The 27,133-nt window shown below is 36.3% G+C and overlaps 1 protein-coding gene, 1 long non-coding RNA gene and 1 pseudogene across 7 annotated transcripts; 2 read left to right on the forward strand and 1 right to left on the reverse strand.

Annotated features, from left to right (window-relative positions):
- Window positions 1-6,198: 6,198 nt before the first annotated feature.
- On the forward strand, window positions 6,199-8,067 carry LOC145018200 (uncharacterized). The gene is made up of 3 exons (XR_013666878.1): window positions 6,199-7,007; window positions 7,205-7,272; window positions 7,883-8,067. It is a non-coding gene; the product is annotated as an uncharacterized LOC145018200 (long non-coding RNA).
- An 8,581-nt stretch (window positions 8,068-16,648) lies between these two features.
- Window positions 16,649-17,988, reverse strand: LOC145015563 (acyl-CoA--sterol O-acyltransferase 1 pseudogene; annotated as a pseudogene).
- A 63-nt stretch (window positions 17,989-18,051) lies between these two features.
- LOC145015565 (uncharacterized) lies at window positions 18,052-26,435 on the forward strand. Of its 6 annotated transcripts, none has more exons than XM_078974035.1 (8): window positions 18,052-18,169; window positions 18,809-18,904; window positions 19,442-19,957; window positions 20,056-20,133; window positions 20,207-20,318; window positions 20,390-20,469; window positions 20,672-21,157; window positions 26,277-26,435. In XM_078974035.1, the coding sequence occupies exons 4-7, from the start codon at window positions 20,125-20,127 to the stop codon at window positions 20,954-20,956; spliced, it is 486 nt and encodes a 161-aa protein (XP_078830161.1). In that variant the 5' UTR covers window positions 18,052-18,169; window positions 18,809-18,904; window positions 19,442-19,957; window positions 20,056-20,124; the 3' UTR covers window positions 20,957-21,157; window positions 26,277-26,435. The 6 variants fall into 6 exon arrangements, with proteins under 6 accessions (XP_078830161.1, XP_078830165.1, XP_078830159.1 ...); XM_078974039.1 differs by having other exon boundaries at window positions 19,442-19,870; window positions 20,583-21,157; XM_078974033.1 differs by having other exon boundaries at window positions 19,442-19,870.
- The last annotated feature ends 698 nt before the right edge of the window (window positions 26,436-27,133 follow it).

Raw genomic sequence — 27,133 nt, forward strand, 5'->3', positions numbered from 1 at the left:
AAAAATGTCTATTATAAGTTAATCCTTAAAATAAGATTTTTTTATATGAAACAAATGTCGATTTAAAAAACGTATTACGTACTCGAAGATTTTCGATTGGATTTAAAAATCAATATTGCAGCGACTTCTAAATTATTTTTTTTAATTGTCAATTGCAGTGATAGAGAATAATGATTGCAAACTTTATTCCAATTGATAGAGGACTTTATTGATTTTATATGGAACTAAAAATAAACGATAAAGAATATAATATATAAATATCTAATTTAAAAAATAAAACCAAAAAAATTTATTTTTAAATTAATAAAACCAGTATTTCAAAACATTGTCATACAAATCCAGATAAAAAATATATCAATCATCATGACATATCAGAGTAAATCAAGAAAATGTGAAACGAGGTGTTATGTACCCTACAATTATCTCGAGTCATTCCCTTTGTAACTAGAAGTACCTTAAACATAAACTGAAAACCGTAAGCACAAAGCTTAGTGTGTCACACCCTCAAATAAGAACGGTGGAAACGTCTGAGGATGGATGACTTCATGTACAATATCATAACATAATGAATAATAGTGATCAAAGTCATACAACCATCATATTAATATTTAAGAAGTTTACATTGTATCCAAAACATTGTTCACTTGATACCAAATACATATGACAAAAGTAAATAACGTGACGCTGTGACGCCCCATCCTCAAAATCTTTTTGGTTACCTGTCTACTGATTTCCTGAGAATACAAGTGGTTTTGAAAAAAGTGTCAACAATTAAGTTTGTGAGTTTATAAGAGTTTTGTATGAGAAAAATTGGTAACTCTTCATTGTAAAAAAAAATGATAGTGTGCTTTCAGAATAGCCAATATTTTCTTTAAAAATGAGCTGTAAGTCTTAAACCTAAAGACCAAAAATGTAAGTAGTGTTGTACTGGAAAATAGTATTATGTAGTTTTATCACTATATAAAATCGATTGAATGTATGTTAGCCCCATAAACCAAATATGTTGTTAATACCCTATGTGAGTTATTATAACCGTGCTAACGACTAGTTGGCTTGATACGACGTTCTTCAGGCGTCGGATGTTAGACATTTGCAACCCTAGATGTGCCTATCTAACTGTAGCTAATAGCTTAGGTGCGAGATTGTCAGGAACTTTAGTATGTACTCAAGTAGGTATTGTGAAGACATGCCTCGCAAAATTGTATTAACCAGTTTACGTTTAGTGTAATGAAAACCCTTTTTCTTATAAATGAAAGTTTACCCTTCCATAGTGGTTACATAGTGTAAAAATAATTATACATTTAAATAATTATATGTTTTGTTCTAAATGATAAAATAATAATTATGACCCACAACCTATACCAATTATAGTTTATTATGATTGTTTTGTTAACTCCATTTATATAATCATTTATATAAATACATAATAGTTATCTTGTCTAGCATGAAAGTGTGTAGAAACACTAGATTAACGAGGAATACTTACCAAAAATCCTAAGAACCAACTTGAAGAATTAATCCTTGGAAGGTTTGAACTTGTTTCTTGAGAGAAAAGTGAAGTTTGAAGATGGTGGGGGGTTGGAGGACCTCTCGACCACAACTAAGAATAGAGAGGGGAGAGGCTGGGAAGGGGGTGGGGTGAGGTGATGTTAGCATTGTTGTTTGTTGGATAATAGCCTTGATGCATGTTGGTTAATGTTTTCTGTTGGAAAGGATGCAACACTCATGTCACTGAGTCAACTCTTCCATTTTTTATAAAAAGTTGGACTTTTGTAAAAAGAGTGTTAGTTTTTTATAAACAGTGTGGCATAAAAATATATAACTACTTAATTTGAATCATAACAATTCAAATTATTAAAAATGGATCATTATTAATAAGATAATAGCAAAATGTGTTGAATATATTAATGCCTAATTGCTAAAGCCCAACCCAACCGAAAACATCATTAAACCCACCGAAATCACATGGTGATTTCGGTCTAAGTACCACCGAGATCATAATGTTTTCGGTCCTAAACCGAGAACTCTAAAAGCAAGGTATAAACCACAAATTTATGTCCTAACAAGTTGACTTTCGTTGGCTTGTTTGACTTTTGCTGACTTGTTGACTTTGATTGACCCAGAATTGCCAGTTGTCACATAGTGTGTTCCCTCAAAATACCACATACCATACATAATAAACACATAATGGGCCCTGACCGTCATCAGGCCTCGCCCGACATCGAGCCCCGCTCAATATACAGATCGGTCCCCGCCCAACATACATATAACATATATCAAATAAACACATACACATGCAATAATCACAAAGATACATAGCATACAAATGGTCATCGGGCCCCGCTTGGTAAGCATACAAGTGCATAACACATGTAAGAGTCACACATACATCTAGCACCCTAACATAGCACAATCATGGATCGACATTGGTGCCTTCGACCCGCTAAACACAATGAGCAAACTCACCTCACACTGTTGAATCACACTGATAATCCCTGATTGCTGATCCGAAAAATCCCCAAGTTATCGATATCAAATAACACCCGATTAACAATTGGAATCCAATCTATAACTATCAATCCATACTTAAGGTAAAAAGACCATTTTACCCCTTACCTAGTTTGATCTAAGACTAAGGCCCAAACCTCCAATCTAAAAGGCCTAAAACCAAGTAATCATCCAAGGCCCATACATGGCCTAATTTTCCAAATTAGGCCCAAACCCTTACATGGGCCTTACCTCAAGGCCAACCAATTTTCCTAGTCCAAAAGACTTGCATTCCGATGACCCAACAAATTCCCAAGCATCTAAGCCCAAAAGAATGGCCCAAACTTGAAGCCGAAAACACGAAGCCCGTCAAACTGAGTACACGGGAACCTTGTGACATATACTAAAACTTGGTTAAGATTAATCCTTCTAAATAATCTTCCATAAAAAAAGTCATTTTTGATGCTTATTGTCTCTAAATTGACTAGTCCGGATCTACGGGCGTTACATTAAACAACTGTTAAGGACAATCTAAGGTTCGCCAATGATTAGTCACTTAAGGACAGTTGGAAGTATAATAATGGATGGAACATATTGATACTATTATGAATAAACAGGATTCTATTAATAATAATTTGTCATATGGAAAGATATGGAATGTTTCTATATATTGGGAGTTGGAGATTAAGAATATATAAAAAGGTTATAAACTTTTATGAAAGAAGGACGTTCAAAGGAATGTACTTCGAATTTGAGACTTCGCTTCCATGGAATTGTTTTTTTTTTTTTTTTTTTTTTTATCAATCTCCAGTGGAAATTTGTGTAATATCGTTGGTCAAGTCTCTGTGACTTTTGGTACCTAGACATTACAAAAGAATCATTGCATGATAATTTAGAATCTAACACCTTCTAGTAGTGAAAAGAATTTGGAACTCTTACACTTGTAATAAGGATTTGGAATTGTGAAATAAGAATCATTGAAATGTTTTTCAATTGATCTATTGCACAAAGTCAGGACCATAGACAAACAAAGTGTGTATGCTTGGAGCATGTCATAGATATTGTTTTAATTCAAGTATTAAGTTGATTATTCGAAACATTATACAATGAATAACGAGTAATCAATATGACACTCAAAAGTTTTGGGGCATATAGGATTAGTATTATTCTTGTGTTTCACTTTGCATGTTTTGACTTCCCGAATAATTAGGTTATTTAAACCATCCACAGTCGATCATACTTTGGAAGTAGGTATTGTGGCAAGACTGCCATGAATGGGTCTGTAGAGGTGTTGTAGACTTTTAGTCATAGCACAAGTTTTGCTACAGTGTTCATGAGTACTCCTGGAATAAGATTCGAGTATTGGATTCAACCAATGCTCATCTGAATCACTTAATGGATTTTATCACGAGTGATTGTGAGACGATAATATCTTATATTATTGAAATGGAGACATGTGAGTTGTAGTTGCGATTCGGTTGCACATTGACATATGTAAATGCACCAGTAACTTGGTGTTATAAAACGTATCATTGTGTGTAATTTGATGAGTAACTACAAGCGAGCATTTGGGTCAAAGTTTATAAGTTCCTTTTACCACATGTGGATAAAAGCGACATCTGTGGGCTCATCGATGATTTAGTGATGACACCCCTAAGTGCTTGGCCAAGCCTGGACTGATTTGATTTGTTCAATTAGTCGGTCGTCATAAATTGAAAATCGGGAAACAACAGATGGACAGAGAGAATGATTATAATCCATGTCTCAGTCCATATGATATTTAGAAAGGAGGAATATATGATCCCTTATCTAATGGACACGTCATTAACTAGGTCAGAGTTCGACAACGGCTTTTAAGAGTTACGATTGCTAGTCAGGTTGTGGAGTCATACTTGCAATAATAGTTATTAGACTTATCCAAGTGGGAGACTGTTGGATTAGGTGTCTAAGCCCATAACTATAATTGGTATGTACTTGACCCGAGAGTAGCATGGTCCATTTGGGTTGCATATCACCAGGACAATTTGATAGGATGAACCTTTGAGAAGAGGTGATTTATGATTTATTAATATATTATAAGTTCTAATATATTAATATGAAATTATATAATTTAATTAGTATTGATCAAGAATTAATTTGGAATTAATTTAATGATCAAAAGAGATTAATTAAATTAATAGGGACTAATTGTGTAAATTATATATATATATATATATATATATATATATATATATATATATATATATATATATGTTTTGGGCACTAAGTTTATGGAAGAACCCATAAAGAGTTAGCCCACTTGATTCATGGATCATGGATAATAAGGCAAAGAGTATTGATTAAGGTTTTCCCATGACTCTTGGATTCCTAACACACACACACACACACACACACATATATATATATATATATATATGTAATCCCATAGCTAAAATCGGATGCCCTAGTGTGTTCTTGGAGTCCACATAACGGATTTTGAGTGCAAGAAAGTCTCTTAAAATTCATCATTTGTCCTAGGTGTTGTGATTCCATTTGAGGCATTCATACTATTGGTGCTAAGTTCTTAAAGGCCAAACATAACAAAACTAAAAGCTACAACCAAGAGGTAATTCTATAACTCATTTCTATGTTGATGATATCTGTTGCATGCTAGTTGTAGGCTTAAAGCTTTGGAAACAATATTACATGTATAATTAGACAAAACATAGATCAAAAGATTTTAGGGTTGTATGTACACCATAGGATGTTTTAGTATACCAAAACCCATTACAATCATCATGACATATCATAGTAAATCAAAAAAAAATGCAAAACAAGGTGGTGTGTGCCCTCTAATCATCCCGAACTATTCCCTTTGGAACTGGAAGTACCTAAAACATAAACCAAAAAACCGTAAGGACAAAGCTTAGTGAGTTCCCCCAAAATTCCATATACCATACATAATAAACGCATAATGAGCCCGGCATCGAGCCTCACTCGGTATACAGCTCGGTCCCCGCCCAACATACATATAACATATATCAAATAAACACATACACATGCAATAATCACAAAGATACATAACATACAAAATGGTCATCAGTCCCCGCTCAATAAGCATACAAGTACATAACACATGCAAGAGTCACGCAGACATCTACCACACTAACATAGCATAATCATGGGCCGACATTAGTGCCTTTGACCCGCTAAACACAGTGAGGAAACTCACCTCGCACTTTTTTTTTCTGTTGTTCTTGAAAATCATACTTCTACAAGTGTAGAAGATGTTGTTATTTATGTGTGTGTGTGTGTGATATTACTAATCTGAAAATTCTTCATTGATTTCTAAGATTATGTTGATTTCTAAAATATATGACTTGATTTCTAGTTGATTTCTAAAATATATTGTGATGCTGATTATAGTTTGTGTAACGCCCGGGTTTCAGGGCTAAGCATTTTTGTCAATGTAATTGTCTAGGTCAACTCTTGTAACTCTTTTTGAAGTAATAACGATGAAATACTTGAGTATTATGTGAATTATGTGTGTTTATGTGTTTATTATTTAATTATAAATGTATAATTAATAAAGAATAAAAATGAGCGTCAAAAATTAAAGTGTGAGATAATCCCGATATCTCTACATAAAGTTGTAGAATATGTCTCAAGGTTTCCGTACATATAAAGAACGCCGAAATCCGAGTTATAACGAAGAAGTTATGACCCGTCAAAGTTTCGCGATAGAACCAGCACGATACCGGGAAGCGTGAATAGTGAATTTACGATAGAGCGAGATTTAGCCTTAGCGATCTAAACAAAAGTCGTCGAATATGTTAAACTAAGAACATCGATAAAAAGAACGCCCAAATCTGACTTCGTATGAACAAGTTATGAGATTTTAAACAGCCCAATCTTGTCCCGACCTGTTAAAAATATAACTTTAAAAATAAAATCAAAATTAGCCGACGGAGTCTAAACGAAAGTTGTAGAGTACGCCTCCACCTACGCGTGGATATAAAGAACGTCAAAAATTGAGTTCGTATGAACGAGTTACAAATTATAATAGCATATTTACGTATTAAAATAAAGTATAAATCATGTATACGTACACATATATATACATATGTATATATCATTAGAAAGGTATCGACGATGCGGTCATTATAAGACTAATGTTGAGTTCTTTCGACATTAGTTTAGTACAAATATCATTAAATCCATTTAAAATAGTATTATAGAGGGGTGTTTAGTTGTTTATATAACTAAAAGGTCATTAAGTAATTATGAAGGGTAGTTTTTGAAAATTCAATTAGTATAAATAAGAGCCTTGGGCTCTCATATTTCTTGCACCATTCTCTTGATTCAAGAGTCTTTCTCTCCTTATCCCCCGAGCATTTCGGTCCCTCGTGATTCGAATTCTCTTTCTGTAGTTTAGTATAGTAAGGTGAGCGCTGAAGCGCTGCACAAATCTTTCTTAGAAAGATTTAGCGACGAAGTTCTGCCCCTGCAGATCCCGACTCCTAGCTAAAACCCCCTTGTAAGTAAGTTATGCTTACCTTATTTTAATATAGCTTATATTTAAAATTAGTATTGTTATTATGAACTTATAATAAATACTTGGGCTATTATTATGGGTTATATAAGTATTTTTTTTAACGCTTATATAATAATAATAATAGCTAGACTATTAATTAGTCTCGGCGAATAATAGACTAAACTCTAGTGGTAATAATACTAGGTTTCGTCGAAGAAAATTCTATTTAAGAAGCGAAGCGCTGTCTGAGTTCGGAATCACCACCTTTTCAAGTGAGTGCATAGTTATTTTCATCTTACACATAGATATGAAGTATTTTATATATTACGTGCTATGTGTGCATATTATCTGTATACTTGTTATCTATGCTGGATGAATGTTTTTATACAAGTTTTAAATGATTTAAACTGTATATGTATTTTATATCTACAAAAATGTTGGGGTAAAACATGGGTAGATGTAATGAGACGATGTGTGATAAAATGATGAGAGACCTCAATGTTGTTATTGTTGATCCAGTCATCTAGCGGAGTATAGATGACGACCACGGACTCTTCTAGACAGTCCAGTGGAACACTAGCAGGCTCGCAACCTGTAGGTGTTGTGAACGATGTGTTCACCGGTGTACTCCATCCCCCACATGGTTGCCTATTAGGACATTTATTGCTGAGGAATCCCCTTAGCAGTAGTGTCCGTCCCGATGATAATCCTTAGGCTAGGTCCCTTATGATAGGTGTTTAGGGACGTAAAGTGAGGATAACGGGAACGGGTAATCGGGTTATTGTTGATTGATGAAATTAATAAACTTATTTATTGTGGGTTGAAAACCCGATGTGCTCACCAGGCTCCCAAGCCTGACCCACTCAGTTTTATGTATTACAGGTAGTGGCGCATGAGCATAGGTGTGATGTTTTGGACGAGGGATTACGGATATAGGCTTGTAGATATGAAATAATGTAGTAAGGCTTATATTGTACTGTTTATACTTTTGATCTGTACGAACATGACATCCCGAGTCTTTTAATGAAATACATTTATATGGAAATGCTTTTGATAAATTTTTATCATATTATTGTTTTGGGACAAATTCCGCAACCTGTTTATTAAAAGATAACTCTGATTTTGAAATAAAGTATAAACAAAACCGGTCTTTTCTGGCCGTGATTTTGGGGATGTCACAGTTTGGCCGATTTCTGAACATAAGTTGCTGATTTTGTTGATTCATAACTGAAATATGTTGTTCATTTGTTGAAATATGTTGCTGATTTGTGATGATTTGTGTTGTTATGTGCTAATTTGTGTTGTTTATGTGTTGATTTTTGTTGTTTATGTGTTGAGTTTTGCTGTTATGTGCTAATTTGTACCATTATGTGCTGATTTGTGTTATTATATGCAGATAACGGCACAAATCAGCACATAATAGTTTGAGAGTTTTAACCTATCGACACATGACACTTATTCTACTAATAACGACAAATACCAACTAATACAAATAAACTACAAATTATAAAATACATCCTTCCACAACGAAAACATGCGTGTCTTCAATAATGTTTTCAATAATAAGGGAGTAATGTGTCAGTGCGTACGTCATTCCTCCCGCCTCCGAAAAGACAGATATTTTTGAATAATGTTTACTTATGTCATGGCTGACGTTAATCCTCCATGAATGATGTTTCTTTTGTATTATCTTCACAATGACTACAACTGTGTAATGGGACATGCATCATGTGTTTACAAAGTTTTTTTTTAAGTTCAGCTGGTAATTCGGCTAGGTGATGAGAGAACTTTTCGAATGGCTATTTGAATGTTTCAATGGCTCTGAGTGCGTTGGCTGTAATTTCATTATCTTGAAGGGAATAAATAATGAATGTTTTACTGGCGTAATTGATTCTCACTTTAGATTTTTGGTCCTTTCCATTGCCTATTCGTGATGATGCAAGGTAAACCACAACTAATGCAAAAACTAGATGGTCTTGTGTAGGTACTTCATGAGCTAGGTCATCCCTTATTGGTTTTGAGACGTTACTTATTCCCATATTTGCGAAAGTGATGCTTGGAACAAGTAATTGAGAATCTTCATAAAAAAATGGATAACTTGAATGCATCTTGATAAATAATCCTCTTTCTTGTTTTGCAAGTCGTGTTTTGTAACTTCTGATTACTGTTTGAATAGCTGATGGGAATTAGCTAATGCAATGTAAATTTGTTCCATCAAGATAGATAGTGTCTATGAATCCATGGCTGAAATAGTCTCATAAGGTCATGGGGTCAGTGAGGTCTGCTAAGAATACTGCTTTAGGGCCTGGTGGCCTGGCTACTGGGTAAAAGCCCATCAAAGAACGGACTTTGGTGTATGAAATGAGGTTGTTCCATAATTTGGCAAATTTTTGAGCAGATGGTTTTTTCGTAGATTCTTTTTCTTTAGTTGATGGAATGGATTCAAGGGCAATTTTGGCATTTAATTGGTTAAGAGATCTAGGGATGGATGCATGTTTTTGTGGAGTAAAACTGGATATGGGTTTTTGTGGTGTAAGGAGAACTGTTTTTGAACATTCGACATTATCTTTTATGCGACTTCTGCTTTTTTTTTTTGTTTTGTAACTTTTGTGAATGACATTTTTTCCAATAATATATGAATTGGCAATTCCCCAATCGTCATAGATTCCCTTGTTTTCTTTGTTGAAAATCACATACCATTTCTTTATGTTTTTATGATCGACTTGAAGTGTTGGATATTATTCTAGATTTGGTCTTATAGGTTGTTTTTCAGTTTTGAGTATTGTTTGTGGCTGACTACCATCGGATGATATTTCTTGAATGTCTTCTTTTGGTTGCTTCGTTGTTGAGCTGCTAGTTGCTTCTTCTTTAGGTGTTGAATAAGATGATAGAATTTGTAGTGTCTGTTGTAGTTGCTCTTCTTCACGTTTGACTACTTCAAGTTGTCTAATTAATGATGCTTTTTGCTCCTGCTTCTATTTGAGCTGGTGTTGTATTTGCTTCATGATTGCTACCATGTCAATATGTCTGATGTCTTAATACTTGCGCCTCTTGGGTACCTTAATGTTTGCTCATATTTGTTTGCTTTTAATATTTCAAATGATGATATGAAAATTTTCATATCAATGTATGCTTTTGGTGATATATTCATATCACTGTATACTTTATTAGTGTATGCTTTTGGTGATATATTCATATCACTGTATACTTTATTATTGTATCTTTTTGCAATGTATACTTCAGAGGGGTTAGATATGAGGTTGTCCTCATCCTAATAATGCTTTCTCCATAGGATTATTTATCTAAATCTGAATCAGAGTCAGTTGTATATGCATAAATATCTATGTATGAATCTATATTTGAATCTTCTATATGTTCATATCCTAGATCATATGCAATTTTTAATAGATTTGTTTCTTTTTCCTTTTTTTTGTCTTTTTTGGGCATTCATAAGCTTTGTGTCCGTCCTCTTGACATATCCAACATTTACAATCTTTTTTATTCATGGGCAATAATTTATTTTAGATTGATATTTTTTTTCTATATTTTTTTTATTTCCAAAATATTTCCTTTCACCTTGTTTATAATATTGTTTATGTTTAGGTTTATAAGTTTGTTTTTCCAAATTTTATTTTTATATCGTTGTTTTTTATTATCTTTACAACCATATTGATTAACTTTTCACAACATAAATCAATTTTTGCATCTTGTGTTGTTTTTTGTTCTGAACATCTCTTTTGTATCCATGGTTTTAGTATATTTATTTGTGCTCCTAGAGTGTCTGCAATTTTATTTTATTGTAAGGCTTCTTGAAAATCTTTTATTACACTTTGGCTTACTAATGATGGTAATTTTTGATAAAACATATCTAATGCTACCTTTTTTTCTAGTGGAATCTAAATTATAATAATGCTCAGAATATTCGCATATAAATGGGTCTAGATAACACATATTACAGATTCGTAGATTAGTTAGATGTCATAACGATTCTAATTGAAAAGCTTCTTGTGATACTTTATCTTCAATTTATTGTCCTATGAATTCCCGAATAAGACGCTTTAATATATTTTTAAATGTTTCCATAGCATCAGTAGTAGCTATCATCATTGTTTCAGTTTCATTAAGAGATGAGAGAAAACAATATGCATTACCTTGTGTTTTATGAATGATATAATTAAGAAAATGTGTTGGGTGTAAATTTCTTAATTCTTCAGTTAACGGAATTTGTACTCTCATTTTATTACTTTATTCTTGAATTTTTGCTTTGGGATTATGATCACAATCAATAAAAAGAATATCTGAATTTGTTGGAAATGTAAATAATTTAGGTATGTATTGTGGAGGTATTTTTCCCATTTATTTTGTTTATTTTTAACCATTCCTTGTTTATATAAAAAAATTTCTTCTGATGAAGGTGGTCCATAAATATATTGAATTTGATAATCGTCTTCAATATATGATTGTTTTCGATTTAATCCAAAATTATTTTATGAATTTCTATATGGATTTGAATAAGAGTTTTCATCATCAGATGAAAAATCATATATTACTTTTACGTCATTATTATCTGAATTATTTTCTATTTTTGCATTACTTTCTTGAATTTCGAATGGAAGTGATTTTTCTATTTCTTGAGATATATTTAACAAATTAATCTTGTTATCTTATCTTCAAGATTTTCCAATTCATACTATTATCTATTATATGTATTGCTTCAATATTAGACATACAATTGATTATTGATATCTTAGAATCTATTTTTAATTCAAAAAGAAAATTTTTAGATTGTTTCTGTGTTTTACGAAAAAAAAAATTAGTTCTTGTTTATTAATATTTAAACTTGAAAAACTCATGATTATAATTCTTATAAGAACAATAATTTAGTTGTGTTTTGGATCAAAGTTTCGATAAAAAATTTATAGCTTTAAAAATGATAGTGATAGTAAAGTTTATTATGACTATTAAATTTTATGATGATTATGACAAGGATATTCATGAATGTAATAACATTTATAATGATGCATGATGATTGTTTTTCTTATGGACGAACGAATGAATACTCATATTTATAATAAACATGATAAGAACGACACTTAGCTCTGATACAAAAATTTTCGACATAATATTATTAATGCTTATAACGATAAAAGTGGATGATTATACCTGAATGATTCCTCGGAATAATCTTGATGATGATTAGAAGGATGATTAGATGAACGGTTTTGGATAATTTGGATAGACGCTCTGCTATTTAGAAATAGAACAGCTATTTCAACAGAGGAAGAACTTTGAGATTAACTCAAATCTTAAAACTCTCAAACTTAACTTGTTTATTTCATATGAGAAAATGCCCTATTTATAGGCTCAAGGGAACCGATTACATAATTGAATTGCAATTGTATGATTGCAATACGACAAACATATTTACAATATAGCCCCTAGACTATTGACGGTTACAGACTTTATAACACATCTTACAAAGTATACATCATATTCGATAAATGATATATAACCTATCAACACATGACACTTATTCTACCGATAGCGACAAATACCAACGAATACAAAAAAAAAAATACAAATTATAAAATACATCCCTCCACAACGCAAAGATGTGTGTCTTCAATAATGTTTTCAACAATAATTGAGTAATGCGTCATTACGTACGTCATTCCTCCCGAAGTGGTAGAAGAAATGAGAGGATTACATGATTGGTGTAGTTGTGGTTTTGATGGTGGTGACAATAGTGGTGTTGTGGTGGTTGTGATGTTGGTAGAGATTAATGGCTTGTGTGATTGGTAGTAAGTGGTTTATGTTGTGGATGTTACCCTTGAAAGTACTGTGCCTTTGAATGTTGCCCATGAAAGTACATTGCCTTTTACAATACTTTTCCTTAGATAGTTTCTCCTGAAAGTAGATTCCATATTTTGCTAGTTGTTGTGAAAGTACATTATCTTAGAAGACGTGTTAAGTTAAAAAAAATGTTACAATTTTGGTCCATGTAAAACACCCTAAAATTAGGGTTTCATACACATTAAGTACGCTAAGCGTAACCCTTGTACGCCCAACGTATGAGGCCTCGCAATCCCGACTGCCATCTCACTTAGTACGCTAAACATACCATGTGGTACGTCATGCGTACTACTCCAAGGGCTAAAATGCAACATTTTCAAAATAAAAGGGCAATAAGGAACATACCAGAAATCCAAGTGTTAAATTTATATAGGGTGGGTTATAAATGAAGCAGGTCGGTCAACATTTTTAGTTTGTATAAAATGTACGGAGCTTTATAAATGATATTGAGCATCGATCAACATTTTTAGTTTCTATAAAATGTAGGGAGCTTGGCACTAACAATTACTTAGGAGTTAGATGCTCTTGAGTATATAATATCTAACCCTTTGGCTGCTAATCTTCACGAAAACGAGGCCAAAACATCGTCAATAGACGCCCCACCCCCGTGTCCCCTTGCCCCGACGTCGTGTGTGTCCAAAAATTATGCATCCTTATGGAAATCAATGTCTGTTACTGCCACCAAGCTCTTTGTGCAATATGTATATATAGGGGGTACCATGGGGTCTCATTCGCATAGGTGCCCGTCAAGGGTGATGGGCAGCCAAGAATCATGAAGCTGTATCGAGCACCAACAAGCCAAGCCAAGCCAAGCCCCATGACCCATGAAAGAGGCCACCCCCAACATGTTGCCTTGATTTCTAGAACGATGACCTGAAAAATAGCCCTATTGACTTGATTTTCCTCGACGTCGTACGCAAAAACTAGCCTCGTTGGCTTGATTTTCCTCGACGTGGTACACATACTAAAAATTATGCATCCTCAGGGAAATCGATGTCTGTTGTGTGGGCGGGGTTGCTTCGTACATTGCAACATCATAAGAATTGCCTTTTCTAAGGTACAATTGGTGCCCATGCCTAGTTTGATTATAACGATAAAAGTGGATGATTATACCAGAATGATGCGTCGGAATAGTCTTGATGATGATTAGATGAATGGTTTTGGAAAATTTGGATATACGCTCTGCTATTCCGAAATAGAACAATTATTTCAATAGAGGAAGAACTTCGAGATCAACTCAAGTCTTAAAACACTCAAACTTAACTTGTTTATTTCATATGGGCAAAGGCCCTATGTATAGGCTTAAGGGAGCCGATTACATAATTGAATTGCAATCGTATGATTGCAATACAACAACAAACATATTTACAATATTGTCTCTAGACTATTGAGGGTTATACACTTTATCTCACATCTTACAAACTATACGTTATATTCGATAGATGACATATAACCTATCGACACATGACACTTATTATACTAATAACGATAAATACCAACTAATACAAATAAAATACAAATTATAAAATACATATTTTTTATGTTTTTTTTCCTCGTACCTGCTTCCGCGCAAAGCAGGGGGTGGGGGGAGGGGAGCAAGCGGGACCGGAATTGCGTAACTACAAAAGTAAAGGGGAAAAATGAAAATATGCAAAATTCATGCGGCCAAAGTATGAAAACAAAAAGTGGAGAGTCGAACATGGCAATATATTACGGGAGGAGTAATCTGCAAATTTTGTATTAAGTACCGACTATTTTTATATTTTTTTTAAAAAATGGACCGTTTCTGCAAAAAAATGCATAAGGAGTTTTTTTTGTTAATTACAAGGATAATTTTTGTAATTTCTTTTCTACACAAGGGTTAAATCTGCCAATATACAATGATATTAAACATAAGGATTGTTTTATATATATATATATATATATATATATATATATATATATATATATATATATATATATATATATATATATATATATATATATATATATATATATATATATATAAAGTACACACACCAAACATATACCTTTCTCTAAATTACAAAATTATAAGGACTTCTAGTATTAAAAGGTTATGGCAAAAATTTTAAAAAGTAAATTATAAGAATGGCCCTTATGGTTTGGTGAATATTGTTTGGTGTAATCTGTAAGTTTGTGTGTTTGGTTTGATTGGTCTGTAAATTTTTTTTAATTTAGATCCTTATAATATATTTTGATTGAATTTACTATATTATCCTTAATGATATTCTTTAATTTTAACTAACTTTCCTTGGTATTATTTTCTTCTTTTTCTTTTTATCCATACATATTATTTACAAACTTTTGACATTTTTAACAAACGGAATCATCGAGACTAAGATTTTAAACGTTTTTATATATTATTTTAGAAAACACGTTATTGTATATTACTAGTCAATAATTTAAGGACCGTTTTTGTAAAATACTTACCGTAGGTGTATAAGTCATTCGTGTCACTTCAAAATTCAAGGATCGCACCACTACCCCTCCTAACCCCTACCAACTCAAGATTAGATGAATATTTATACAATAAACTGATAAAGATTATTGGCAACAAATTAGGCGAGATTTATACAACGAACTATTACACATCCTCGATTTACGGTTAATATTTTAACGAAAGAGTCACTCACTCGTTGAATTTCGCTTGAGCGAGATTTGTGAGATCTAAATATTAACTGATTGCGCCATATATTACTTTTCTCAATGCTAACATAGTATTAGCAAAGAAAGTTCTACAACATGACCCCCAAGACATATCAAATCATGTATCTCTTGTGGTCACTCATGTTTAGGGTATCAATTATGTAATTGTTGATTTACAAGGAGCATATTCAATGCTTATTATTTTGTCATATTGGGGTACGTACAAATTGTTCTTGTTGGTGGTAAAAATTATGTAATTGTTGATTTACAAGTAGCATATTCAATGAAGCTATACAAATGACATTTGAAATATAATTTGACGATTTTGAAATGGTTTTGTAGTGAAAATGAAAAGGGCATCCATACAAATGAACTTGCACCGAAGCTGAAACTTTCTCATGACAGAATCACGTAAGAATTCGTATTATTTGTTATTGGTTTTGATTTATAATATCCCTCATGATTTTCTTAATATAAAAGGGGCATAAAGTCGACGCATATTTGCTAAAAAAGGACCCATACATATATTAGTTGCTGTCGAGGGCAATGTCAGTGATGATGTGGCTTAGTGTTTCACATGTGGCTTTCTTTTTTGGTTTTTGATTTTTCAAAACCATCAATTGTGAGAATATGATGACATTAAAAAATAAAAAAAATAAAAAAAAATCTTAAGAGATCTTCAATGGATGAATGAGCGTGGGACGGAACCGGTATCGTTTCCGATTTTCTGAATATTGGATTTGTTCGAAAGTTAATTTCAAGTATCGAGCTGAATTGAAATTATCGGTACCGGTACCGGGAATGACACATGTGTTCGGTACTAATACTGATACCAATGGTACCGAATGTCAACTGGATTGCCACTTCACAAATGTTATCCAACGATCCCTTTAATTTTATGCTAAAGGTTTTTGGAACAAATAAAAATGAACTTTATGCCCTAGAATATCAAAAAAATGATAATACTGATCTTGTAAACCAAAATCGAATAGTTTGGAGGTCCCACTAAAGGAACAATAGAAAAACAAAAACTTGAATAGAAAATACAATACATAATCAAAAGATTGTGAAAATCCAAGAAGAGAATTTGATACATGTCCACTTAGAATGAAAGCTGACGTGATGAGATTGTGAAAATCCAAGAAGAGAATTTGATATTATTTTTAAATTATTACATGTATGTTTTGGATTAATATTTAAAGCTAACGTAATAGGCTTAAAAAGGATAAAAGAAAAGAGAAAATACACCACAAATTTTATGTAAGCTGAAGTAGTAATAAATAAGAAATTAAAAGCAAAAAGTCTTATATACCCTCGTATCTTTGGAAGGTTTAGATTCAATAGTAAGGGCAAGATACGTCATTTGGACCAACAAATCTTCCACGAACAGCAAGTTCCATGAACGCAGCCAATTCTTTACACGACCGGAGTTCCGTCTCACACCGCAAGAACGGCGGAAAGAATAACCAGAAGCTGGTGGCGATCACCACACCCAACGCCAGCGGCGCGGAAACCACCGGCGGCAGACGGAATCTTCCACCCACCGCCCTTTTAACCACCAACTCCAGACTCACCAACACGCCGTGAATCACGAAGAACCATGTGACTTCCCATGTGGGTTTCAGTCGTCCAAGGTAATAAAATATTAACTCGTGCATCAAACCGGAGACGATAAACGTGGCCGTTACCGCCGGAAGCGAAGCTAAATCTCTCGATAGAAACCTACCGGAAATTGATCGGACGGGAAGGTACACCGTTGGATGTAGTATACCTGTAACCATTAGATTCCATCTCTTTCCCCAAAAATCTTGTAGAGATGTAGCCAGATACGGCTCATCAAACTGTGGTTCGAGCTCGAAACCAACAATTGCTCGAGCTAAATACGCAACCATGGCTAAACCCACATCTAAAACCACATAAATATGAACACAAAACAGAGCCATTTTCATCAGAGGGTGTAGCTTGTCTCCATATTCATAAATCTTCAGCAACAAAACAAGCACCATAAACTTGACGGCGTAATTGATCGGCGATTTCTTTCCCCTTTTCGAAGCTCCACCTACTTGAGATTCGTCGGATTTTCCATCAACTTGAGACTCGTCAGATTTTCCATTAACTTGAGTCGAGGTCTTCATATTTTGGGATTTATCGCTGATTTTGATCGGGACACAAGCAGTGATGATGAATTTGAACAAAGGGAGGGGTGGATTTGAGAACAAAGGACCTTTATCAAACGCAAACAACATCAATTTGAAGTTTGCAAGCCAGGTTACGAAGAAAGAGGTAGGACCGGTGAGATTAACAGCAGTAAGGAGGAGAGGGAGGTAGATGAAGATGCAGAAGACAGGGATGAATGCTAAAAGACGTGTTGTACCTGGTGCTATAACTTTACTGATTTTGCGGCAGAAAAGGAGAGATGCCAGGACTGTTGTCCATACAAATATGAAGTTTTTCATCTCTCCCTCCATTGTTGAGTTGAGTTGAGTTCTTCTCCTTTCTCAAGATCTTCAATATTTAGAGGCTTTGTGGATGAAGATTTTCTATTTATTTGAACTTTAAATAAACACTTGTCTATCCAGAAAAATTATAACCCCTACTTGCTGCAGCTCAATAGATTTTCTCTCAAGAACTAACGGAAAACGACTTGAGGTATTCTCATTTGGTTTTTATTTTTTTTAGTCAATATACCATAGAACTTGTTATTTGTATTCATCGTAAGCATTTTGACTGGCTTTTGACCTGTGTGATAGTCAATCAAAGGGTTATACTCAACACAAATAATAAGTTTAATGGTATATTCAAAAAAAAAGGACCAAATGAAAACAAACTCAACAGTTGGTTACCCTTTTGAGTCCATTTCCCTTTACTCGTTATAGTAAATCATATGTCATCTCCTGCTGATATTAATGATTTTATGAAATTCATTATTGATTCTCTTCAAAACAAAACTCACGAAAAATCATTATTCATACATATATAACTTTGTAATGCACTTGAATATTTATTAGATGAATCTTGATTAAACAGATGCATTTCATGACTACATTTACATTTCCAATCAAATGATTTATCATATCATGGATTCTAGACAAGTCTACAAACGAATAGAATCACAAGTGCTGTGATTTTTTAGTTTGCTTAGCTTTAAGATCGAATTCATTGGATAAGATACAACATCAATATGTACATTATAATGCAGTTTTTGCAGACACATCACCATAATATACCTTGAGGTAAACATTTATGCTGATAAATACACCTCTCTTACACAGTAATATCCTTTTGTAGAGAGGTGTTGACAGTTAACCACAATAAGCATTGCATAGACCATGTAACGAAGTTACTCCTTCGAAACGCTCTTCATATATGTTATGGCCAAAGAAGGTTGCACTCTTTGATAATTTTGCAACTTTAATTTCTTTTAACTTTTCAGAAAAATGATTCAGGAAGGTAACCAACTGTTGAGTTTGTTCTCATTTGGTCCTTTTTTGTACTCAATATACCATCAAACTTGTTGTTTGTGTTCACCATAACCATTTGACCGACTATCACATATCAAAAGCCGATCAACAGGGTTATAGTGAACACAAACAACAAGTTCGATGGTATATTGAGTAAAAAAAAAGGAAATTGACCAAATAAAAACAAACACAACAGTTAGTTACCCTCAAGAGTCATTTTCCCATAATTAACTATCTGAGAGTGTGGTGGTTTTTTTTTTTTTTTTGTCAATAGGGATGCTACATACGATTTTATTACTTTTGCAAAATTTTGTCTATCATCACAGTACCAACTTTTTTTAATTGAAAAAAAATATAAAAATTACTATTTATAATACTATTAATTTTTTGTTCCCTTATACACACTTCTTCCATGTCATTAGTTGATTTTTCTCTTTTGTTTTTTTTTTCAATCTTTCAGATTCCACCACCATTGTAACCACTGAAAGTGAGATTAGTGTACTCCACCGCTTCATTTACCTTGGTTACATCTTCAGTCATAAATCCTTTGATTCAAAGTTGGCAAAGGGGTGCACAATCGATCGTCTCCAGCGTGTCCGTCCATCAATTGTCCTATCATTGCCAATTGCGACGCCCCTCAAAATCATCGCCATAGCCGATTCCAACCACCGTCGTCTGGGTTATCACCAATGCCTAAACCGACGACTCTTTATTTTTTCTAATCCATTGGTTTTTTTATTGTTTCGGTGAGGATTTCTAGATACAATACAAAGCATCCGAACAACAATTTCGTGTTTGTTCCCAACAAGCCCTTTGTCTTCATCGGAGCTGCAATACACGACTGCTTCTCTTTCCCTGCTCCACCATCGTTTGTATGGTCCGACTATCTGTATGTGTTGATTTTTTTTCTTTGCTCCCTGCTTTTGTGGTTGTTCAGAAGCTAACAAAGAATTGTTGACATCAACATTCCATACATGTAACATCATGTTTACCCTTCATAAATGCATTTTGACGTATTTAGTCTTTCCTACCTGAGTAACTTCGTTTCAGTTTGCAACCTTATGCCTCATATAGGAAAACGAAGTTTGTTATTCAAATAAGGGAGAATCAGGACATTGCATTGAAGAGTGTCGAGACACCACCATGAACAAGGTGCTTCAAACTTCATTATTCTGATTACATTAACTGAAACTACTTGATAAAAACTACTTCATTGGTATACCAGGAATGTACTATAGAGAAAAGTGAGAAAAAAGTAGAAATAGAGGAAGAGAAAGGCAAAATGAAGAAGAAAGAGATTAAAGTATTAGGAGAAGGAGCAGCAGACGTGAGAATTGGTTAGCCAATACATGAAAGATTTTGTTATCGGTCATTTTAGTTTGAATTTTCTAACAACTTGCATATTTAGATGAAGAAAAGATGGAGTTATATGTTTCACTTGACACAAGTGAGGAAATTAGCAACAATGTGCCCAAGAAGGACAAAAAGGTAATAAAAAAACGGACTTCTTAAAAGGTTAAAACTTCGGGTGCTTCTTCTTACTTTATTATATGATTTTATGATTTTTATAATATGTCAATTTACCCATTTAATTGATAAAGGGATGAAATACTCATTAAAAACAATTTGAGCATGCTCAAGATTGACATCAGACAGTTCGTTGCTACCAAACGTTGTAATACATTGCTAGTGTTATAGGAGGCCCCTAGGCGGAATGAGCTTGAATTTGAGTTACACTTGTAATAGAAGAGGCAGGCACCAACGCAGTCACAACCTGCACCAAAGCGGTCCAAGACCGTTGATTCTAGGTCTGGGTGTCAGTGCGGCCGCACTTGTGGGAAGTGCGGCCGCACTTGTGGGAAGTGCGGGAAGGTTTATTCTAGAGTTTGTAGATCCAGTAGTGCGTGTCGCAAGTACGGAAAGGAGGGACACTTTGCGAGGGATTGCTGCCAATCAGCCCCGGTTCAGGATATGAGGATTTGTTACCACTACGATCAGGTTGGTCGCGTGAAGACCAACTGTCCATTGCTCGTTGCCCGACTGATGCAGGCTCCAGCGATGGCTATACTAAGGATTACTGACGGGATTCAGGGTAGAGCATAGCCCCTGAGGGCTCAGGGACGCGCCTTCCCGCTCACAGCCGAGGAGGCCAAGGCAGCACCATATGTGGTGGCTGGTATGGTTCTATTCCTTATCTTGTCTATTATAATTTTTTTATGCTTATATGTTTGTACCTATAATTAGGTATGTTCTTAGTGAACTCCTTACCTGCTCGGGTAATGTTTGAATCGGGGGCGAGTCAGTCTTTTGTCTCGTGATCTTTTAGTAGGGAGTCCGGTTTGCCTTTAGGAGAGCTAGAGCATCCGTTGCGAGTCCCCATCGCCAACGAGCACGGGATTTCTGCTTCTTCAGTTTATTGGGGTTGTGTTTTGGAGATCTTCAGGGTATCCTTCCCGAATGACTTGATTCCAATTCCAATGGGGGATGTATGTGTGATATTGGATATGGATTGGTTGAGTCATTTCAGTGCCATGATCAACTGCGAGGGTCAGCATGTGGTAGTTCGAACCCCAAGTGGAGGAGCACTGATTATCTACGGCGAGGGCACTAGGTTGGGTTCAGGGTTCTGTTTAGCCACCAGGGCTCGATAGTATATTCAGCACGGGTGTGCAGGTTATTTGGCATATGTGGTGGATACACGGGTCAGGGATCACGTCTTGGTTTTAGAGGTTCCGGTCGTCAGAGAGTTTATTGATGTGTTTCTAAAGGAGTTACCCAGAGTGCCTCTGGAGAGGTAGGTCGAGTTCAGGATCAACCTTGTGCCATGTGCGGCCCGTATTGCTAGCGCGTCGCACCAATTAGCACCACCAGAGATGTAGGAGTTGTCATCTCAGTTGCAAGAACTGCAAGGCAAACAGATCATCCGTCCGAGTATTTCTCCGTGGGGAGCGTTGATTCTCTTCTTCAAGAAGAAGGATGGTTTACACCGGATGTGCATTGATTACCGGGAGTTGAACAAGTTGACGGTGAAGAACCTTTATTCATTCCCAAGGATAGAGATCTTTTCGATCAGTTACAGGGAGCATATTGGTTCTCCAAGATAGACATGAGGTCCGGGTACCATCAGGTCAGGATGAGGGAGGAGGATGTGGATAAGACCACGTTCTAGACTCGTTATGGACATTACGAGTTCGTGGTGATGCCATTTGGGCTCACCAATGCGTCGACAGTGTTTATGGACCTGATGAATTAGGTATGCAGACTGATGCTCAACCACTCGATTATTGTGTTTATAGATGACATCTTGGTGTATTCCAAGACCAGGAAGCAACATGAGGAACATCTTCGTTAGCAATTGGGAGTATTGAGGCGACACCGGTTGTATGCCAAGTTCTCAAAATGTGAGTTTTGGTTGCGAGAGGTTTAGTTCCTTGGACATCTCGTTAACCAGTAGGGGATTTTGGTCGATCCGGCCAAGATCGAGGTGGTTATGCAGTGGGAGGTTCCAAAATCTTCCTCATATTTCAAGAGCTTCTTGGGATTTGTAGGCTACTACCGGAGATTCATACAAGATTTATCTAAGATTGCGGTACCCCTCACTCGTCTGGTGAGGAAATGGGTGGATTTCCGGTGGGGCTCTAAGTAGCAAACTGCATTTGAGACTCTGCAACAACGACTCGACGAGGGGCCAGTTTTGACACTCCCTGAGGGAGTTGTGGATTTTGTGGTGTTCTGTGATGCATCGATCACCAGATTAGGATCAGTCCTTATGCAGAGAGGATGGGTGATAGCCTATGCATCGCGACAACTAAATCTACATGAGACAAAATATCCCACACACGATCAGGAGTTGGGAGCGGTAGTATTCGCTCTCAAGATTTGGAGACATTACCTCTATGGGGTCCGTTGTACCATATACATTGACCACAAGAGTTTGAGACACATCATGGATCAGTCGAACCTGAACATGAGGCAGCGCATGTGGCTGGACGTTGTCAAGGATTATGATTGCGATTTCCTTTACCATCCAGGTAAAGCGAATGTGGTTGCGGATTCCCTGAGCTGCAAGTAGGCTTGATCCTATATTCTGGTAGCATGTATGAGGATATCAGTGGATTCTCCACACGTGAGCTTGATCAGGGAAGCTCAGGGGTGAGATCACCAGATTCGTGCAGGATAGTCGGGGATTGTTGACCCATTGCAGTCGGGTATGGGTTCTGATGTTTGGTGGGGTCAGACAGATTGTACTGTAGGAGGCTCATAAGTCTCGCATCTCTATTTACCCAGGGACCACCAAGATGTACTAAGATATGAGAGTGAATTATTGGTGGTCATCCATGAAGAGAGAGATCACATGGTACGTCGAGAGGTGCATGACCTGCAGGATAGTCAAGGCCAAGCATCAGAGGCCACATGGAAAGTTGTAGCCTTTGGAGGTCCCCATGTGGACATGGGAGCAGATCACGATGGATTTTATTACCAAGCTGCCGAGAACAACAAAGGCTTTCAACGCTATTTGGGTCATTATGGATCGATTGACAACGAGTGCTCATTTTCTGCCCATTCGGGAGAGCACATCGGCCGAGAAGCTGGCTGATATGTATATCCACGAGATCGTTGCTTGCCAGGGGTACCGGTCTTTATTGTCTCAGACTGTAATGTTCGATTCACCTCCAAATTATGGTAGAGGTTCAACGAGGAACTGGGTACCTGTCTGCATTTCAGTACAAGTTATCATCCACAAACAGACATCCAGAGTGAACGGACCATACAGAACCTAGAGGATATGCTACGGGCCTGCATTATTGACTTTAGTGCGAGCTGAGACTCCTACCTACCTCTTGCAGAGTTCTACTACAACAACAACTTTCATTCCAGTATTGGTGCTCCACCATTTGAGTTGTTGTATGGACGGAGATGGCATACCCCAGTCTGTTTGGGTGAGGTTGGTCAAAGGGTGATGATTCGGACCGCGGTATTTCAACAGACTACCAAGAGGATTCGGCATATTAGGTAGCGATTGCAGATTTCTCAGAGTCGGCAGAACAGTTACACCGATCGGCGCCGATCTGAGTTGGAGTTTCAGGTTGGTGACATGGTACTATTGAAGACCTCACCCTGGAAAGGTGTGATTCTCTTTAGAAAGAGGGGGAAGTTGGTTCCCCGATACATTGGACCCTTTCAGGTTATTTCTAGGGTTGGCAAGGTGTCATATAGACTAGATCTCCCAGAGGATCGCAGTCAGATTCACATCACTTTTCACGTCTCGCAATTACGAAAGTGCATACCGGATGAGGAGGCAGAAGTGTCGTTAGAAGATATTCAGTTCAATGAGCGTCTGAATTATGTGGAGAGGCCAGTGGCCGTTTTGGAGAGGAAAGTGAAGGTCCTTTGGAACAAGGAAGTATGTTTGGTAAAGGTAAAATGGGAGCACCGGAGGGGATCCGAATGGACTTGGGAACCGAAAGCAGAGATGTGGGAGAATTATTCGGAGTTATTCACCACACCAGGCTTCGAGGACGAAGCCAACTTTAAGTGGGGAGAATTGTAACATCCTGACATCCAAGTGTGAAATTTTAACGATTTTTGCTCATTACATAAGACCAATTCAATGAGTTGGAGGCCCCAACTTGTTGTGTAGAAACTAATAAAGCCGCATGGATTTTGGAACCTACTCGACGAGTTGGAGGACCCCAACTCGATGAGTTGGAGCTGAATGGGAAAACCCTAATTTTTAGTGTTTGCACCCTATTTTAAGGACTTAACCCGCATTCTTTGGCCTCCCTTATCACCTCATTGCCCAGAGAAGGAAACCCTAGCCATGCTTTACAACTTCCTTGAGTGTGTGAGCTTAGAAAGTCATTTTTGTTCTCTTTTGGAAGGATTTTGAAGTTTTATGAGGTGTGGGTAAAGGGAGAAGCAGTAGATCTGACATCTACTTGGTTTTGGCATCCATTTGGAGGTAAAAAGTCTTTACCTTTATCTCTTATTGCTTAGATCTTCACTTATGCAAGAATATGGTCATTTCTAGTGCAAAACGGAGTCACTCTCGGGTTTAAGCTTATCATGAGGACATGGTCTCAGATCTGGACTCCTGTAGGCCCCCATGGACATAAAGTTGTCGACTTTATCTAGTCTTGGCCCTCCACCATGCCCTAAACCTCTTATTAAGCTTAGTTTTAGTGTTTTGATCCCTTTGAGGCCTTGCATCAATGTAAAGTTAGCAACTTTACATGGTATCTTAGTCCTAAGAGACTATATCTGTAGTTCGGGGCCTTGGATTTTACTGGAAAAGGCTGGGAAGAACTTGATGAATTACTTAGCCAACTCAACGTGTTGGATAGGTTTTACCCGCCTTTTGGATACTGAGTGAACTTGGAGAGTGGGTGAGATGACTTGGTGAGTTGATTAGGGTTTTCCCGATCTTCTAAACATTGAAGAACTCAGCGAGTTGTCTCAAGCTTTTCACGACCTTCTGAGATATAAAGGAACTCGGCGAGTCAATAGATGAACTTGACGAGTTGGGTCAACATAGACTGTTGACCTTGACCGTTGACTTTAACTTTGACCATGGTTGACCAAGTTTGACTTCTAAGGTTATTTTGGAAATTTGGGATTCTAATGGAATCAGTCATATGGTGGTTATAGGCAGTTGAGTTTGGAGTTGTGATTTAGGATTCGATTTATTAGTTCAGCACTACTTGTGATGTGAGTTTTCCATACTATACTAATAGGGTCGAAGGCACCAATGCCGACCCTTTTGGATTGTTATCCTGGTTATTGCATGATGATATGCTTAGTGGTTTGTTAGATCTGTATCCTGGTATATAGGATGATGCTATGTTCAGTGACCTGTTAGGTCGGTATCCTGGTATATAGGATGATGCTACAATTAGTGATATGTTAGATCGGTCTGACTGTTGGTACATGCTAGTGTTGATATCTATGTGTTGATTGTATGTTTTGGGGGGGGGGGGGGGGTGATGCGGTCCTGCTTTGTGTTGTAGGCCAACATACCCAGGGCGGCCCGGATAGATCGAAGTCCCAACGGAGCATACCAGGCAGAAGGCCCGGAAAACAGTCCAGACAGGCTGAAAACTCGGTAGAGCGGACCAAACACGCTGAAGGTTCTGAGAGTGGGCCAGACAGACTGAAGGCCCGGTTAGGGCGGTCCAGTTATACTGTAGACTCTATATGCATGCTGTTTGTTATGATATTGCTATTATTTGTATGGCGTTGGTATTTTGGGGTAAACTCACTAGGCTTCAGGCTTACAGTTTTGGATTTTGTTTCAGGTACTTCGGATGATCTCGGGAAGGTGAAGGCTTGATCGTGCATCTCCTCACATTTTATGATTTTGATTTTTGAGATACTCTGATATGAAACTATTTTAAAAGAATTTTGTAATAAGTAATGGTTTTTTGATGCTTGAAAAAGTTTTAAATTTTTATAAATTTTATGCATGTTAAAATATAGGTAAACAAAGTCTGGATCCAAAAGCTCCAAGTCAAGCATTGACTCTTCAAGAAGTTCCTTCTTCCTCCTCAAGCCCCAAAAACACACATAAATCACTTTGAAGCTCAAGAATCACTCAAATAGGGCTAAGGGTCCATTTCTAAGGTTTTGAGGGGTGGAGGTTGAAGATATTCGGGTTAGGTAATGAGATAGGGAGCTTAAATAGGGTCCACGACCCTAAAATAGGGTTTGGGTATGACCGCAGTACGCCCAACGTACATATGGTACGCCCATCGTACTCCGTAGAGCACCCGTGACCATCCTGATCAGTACGCCCAGTGTACGCCGAAGTACACCCCACGTATTGCCCTTTTCACAAGTACGCTACGCGTACACCTATGTACGCCCCACATACTCAGCTAAACCCTAAAACCATCAAACTTCCGATGGCCATAACTTCTTCGTTATAAGTCCGTTTCCGACGATCCTTATATCCATGGAAAGGTAACGAGAAGCCTAAACTTTTATCAACTCATACCATCCTTAATACCTTTCGAACAAAAATACAATTTCCATAAAAGCCCAAACTAACACTTTACCAAAATACCCCTAGGCTCCAAAACAAAAACCGAACTCCTAGATCACTTCAATTACATTACTCGCACCCAAATGGGTCTAGATCTCACATTTTCAATGG

This window comes from Lactuca saligna, chromosome 9, assembly GCF_052625555.1.
Source record: "Lactuca saligna cultivar CGN05327 chromosome 9, ASM5262555v1, whole genome shotgun sequence".
Classification (NCBI taxonomy): domain Eukaryota; kingdom Viridiplantae; phylum Streptophyta; class Magnoliopsida; order Asterales; family Asteraceae; genus Lactuca; species Lactuca saligna.

Excerpts from the sequence above, each read along its gene's own strand:
- LOC145015565 (XM_078974033.1), top strand. Across the intron at positions 20,134-20,206 it reads GAGACACCACCATGAACAAG|GAATGTACTATAGAGAAAAG; the intron begins GTGCTTCAAACT and ends TTGGTATACCAG. Across the intron at positions 20,319-20,389 it reads AGCAGCAGACGTGAGAATTG|ATGAAGAAAAGATGGAGTTA; the intron begins GTTAGCCAATAC and ends TTGCATATTTAG.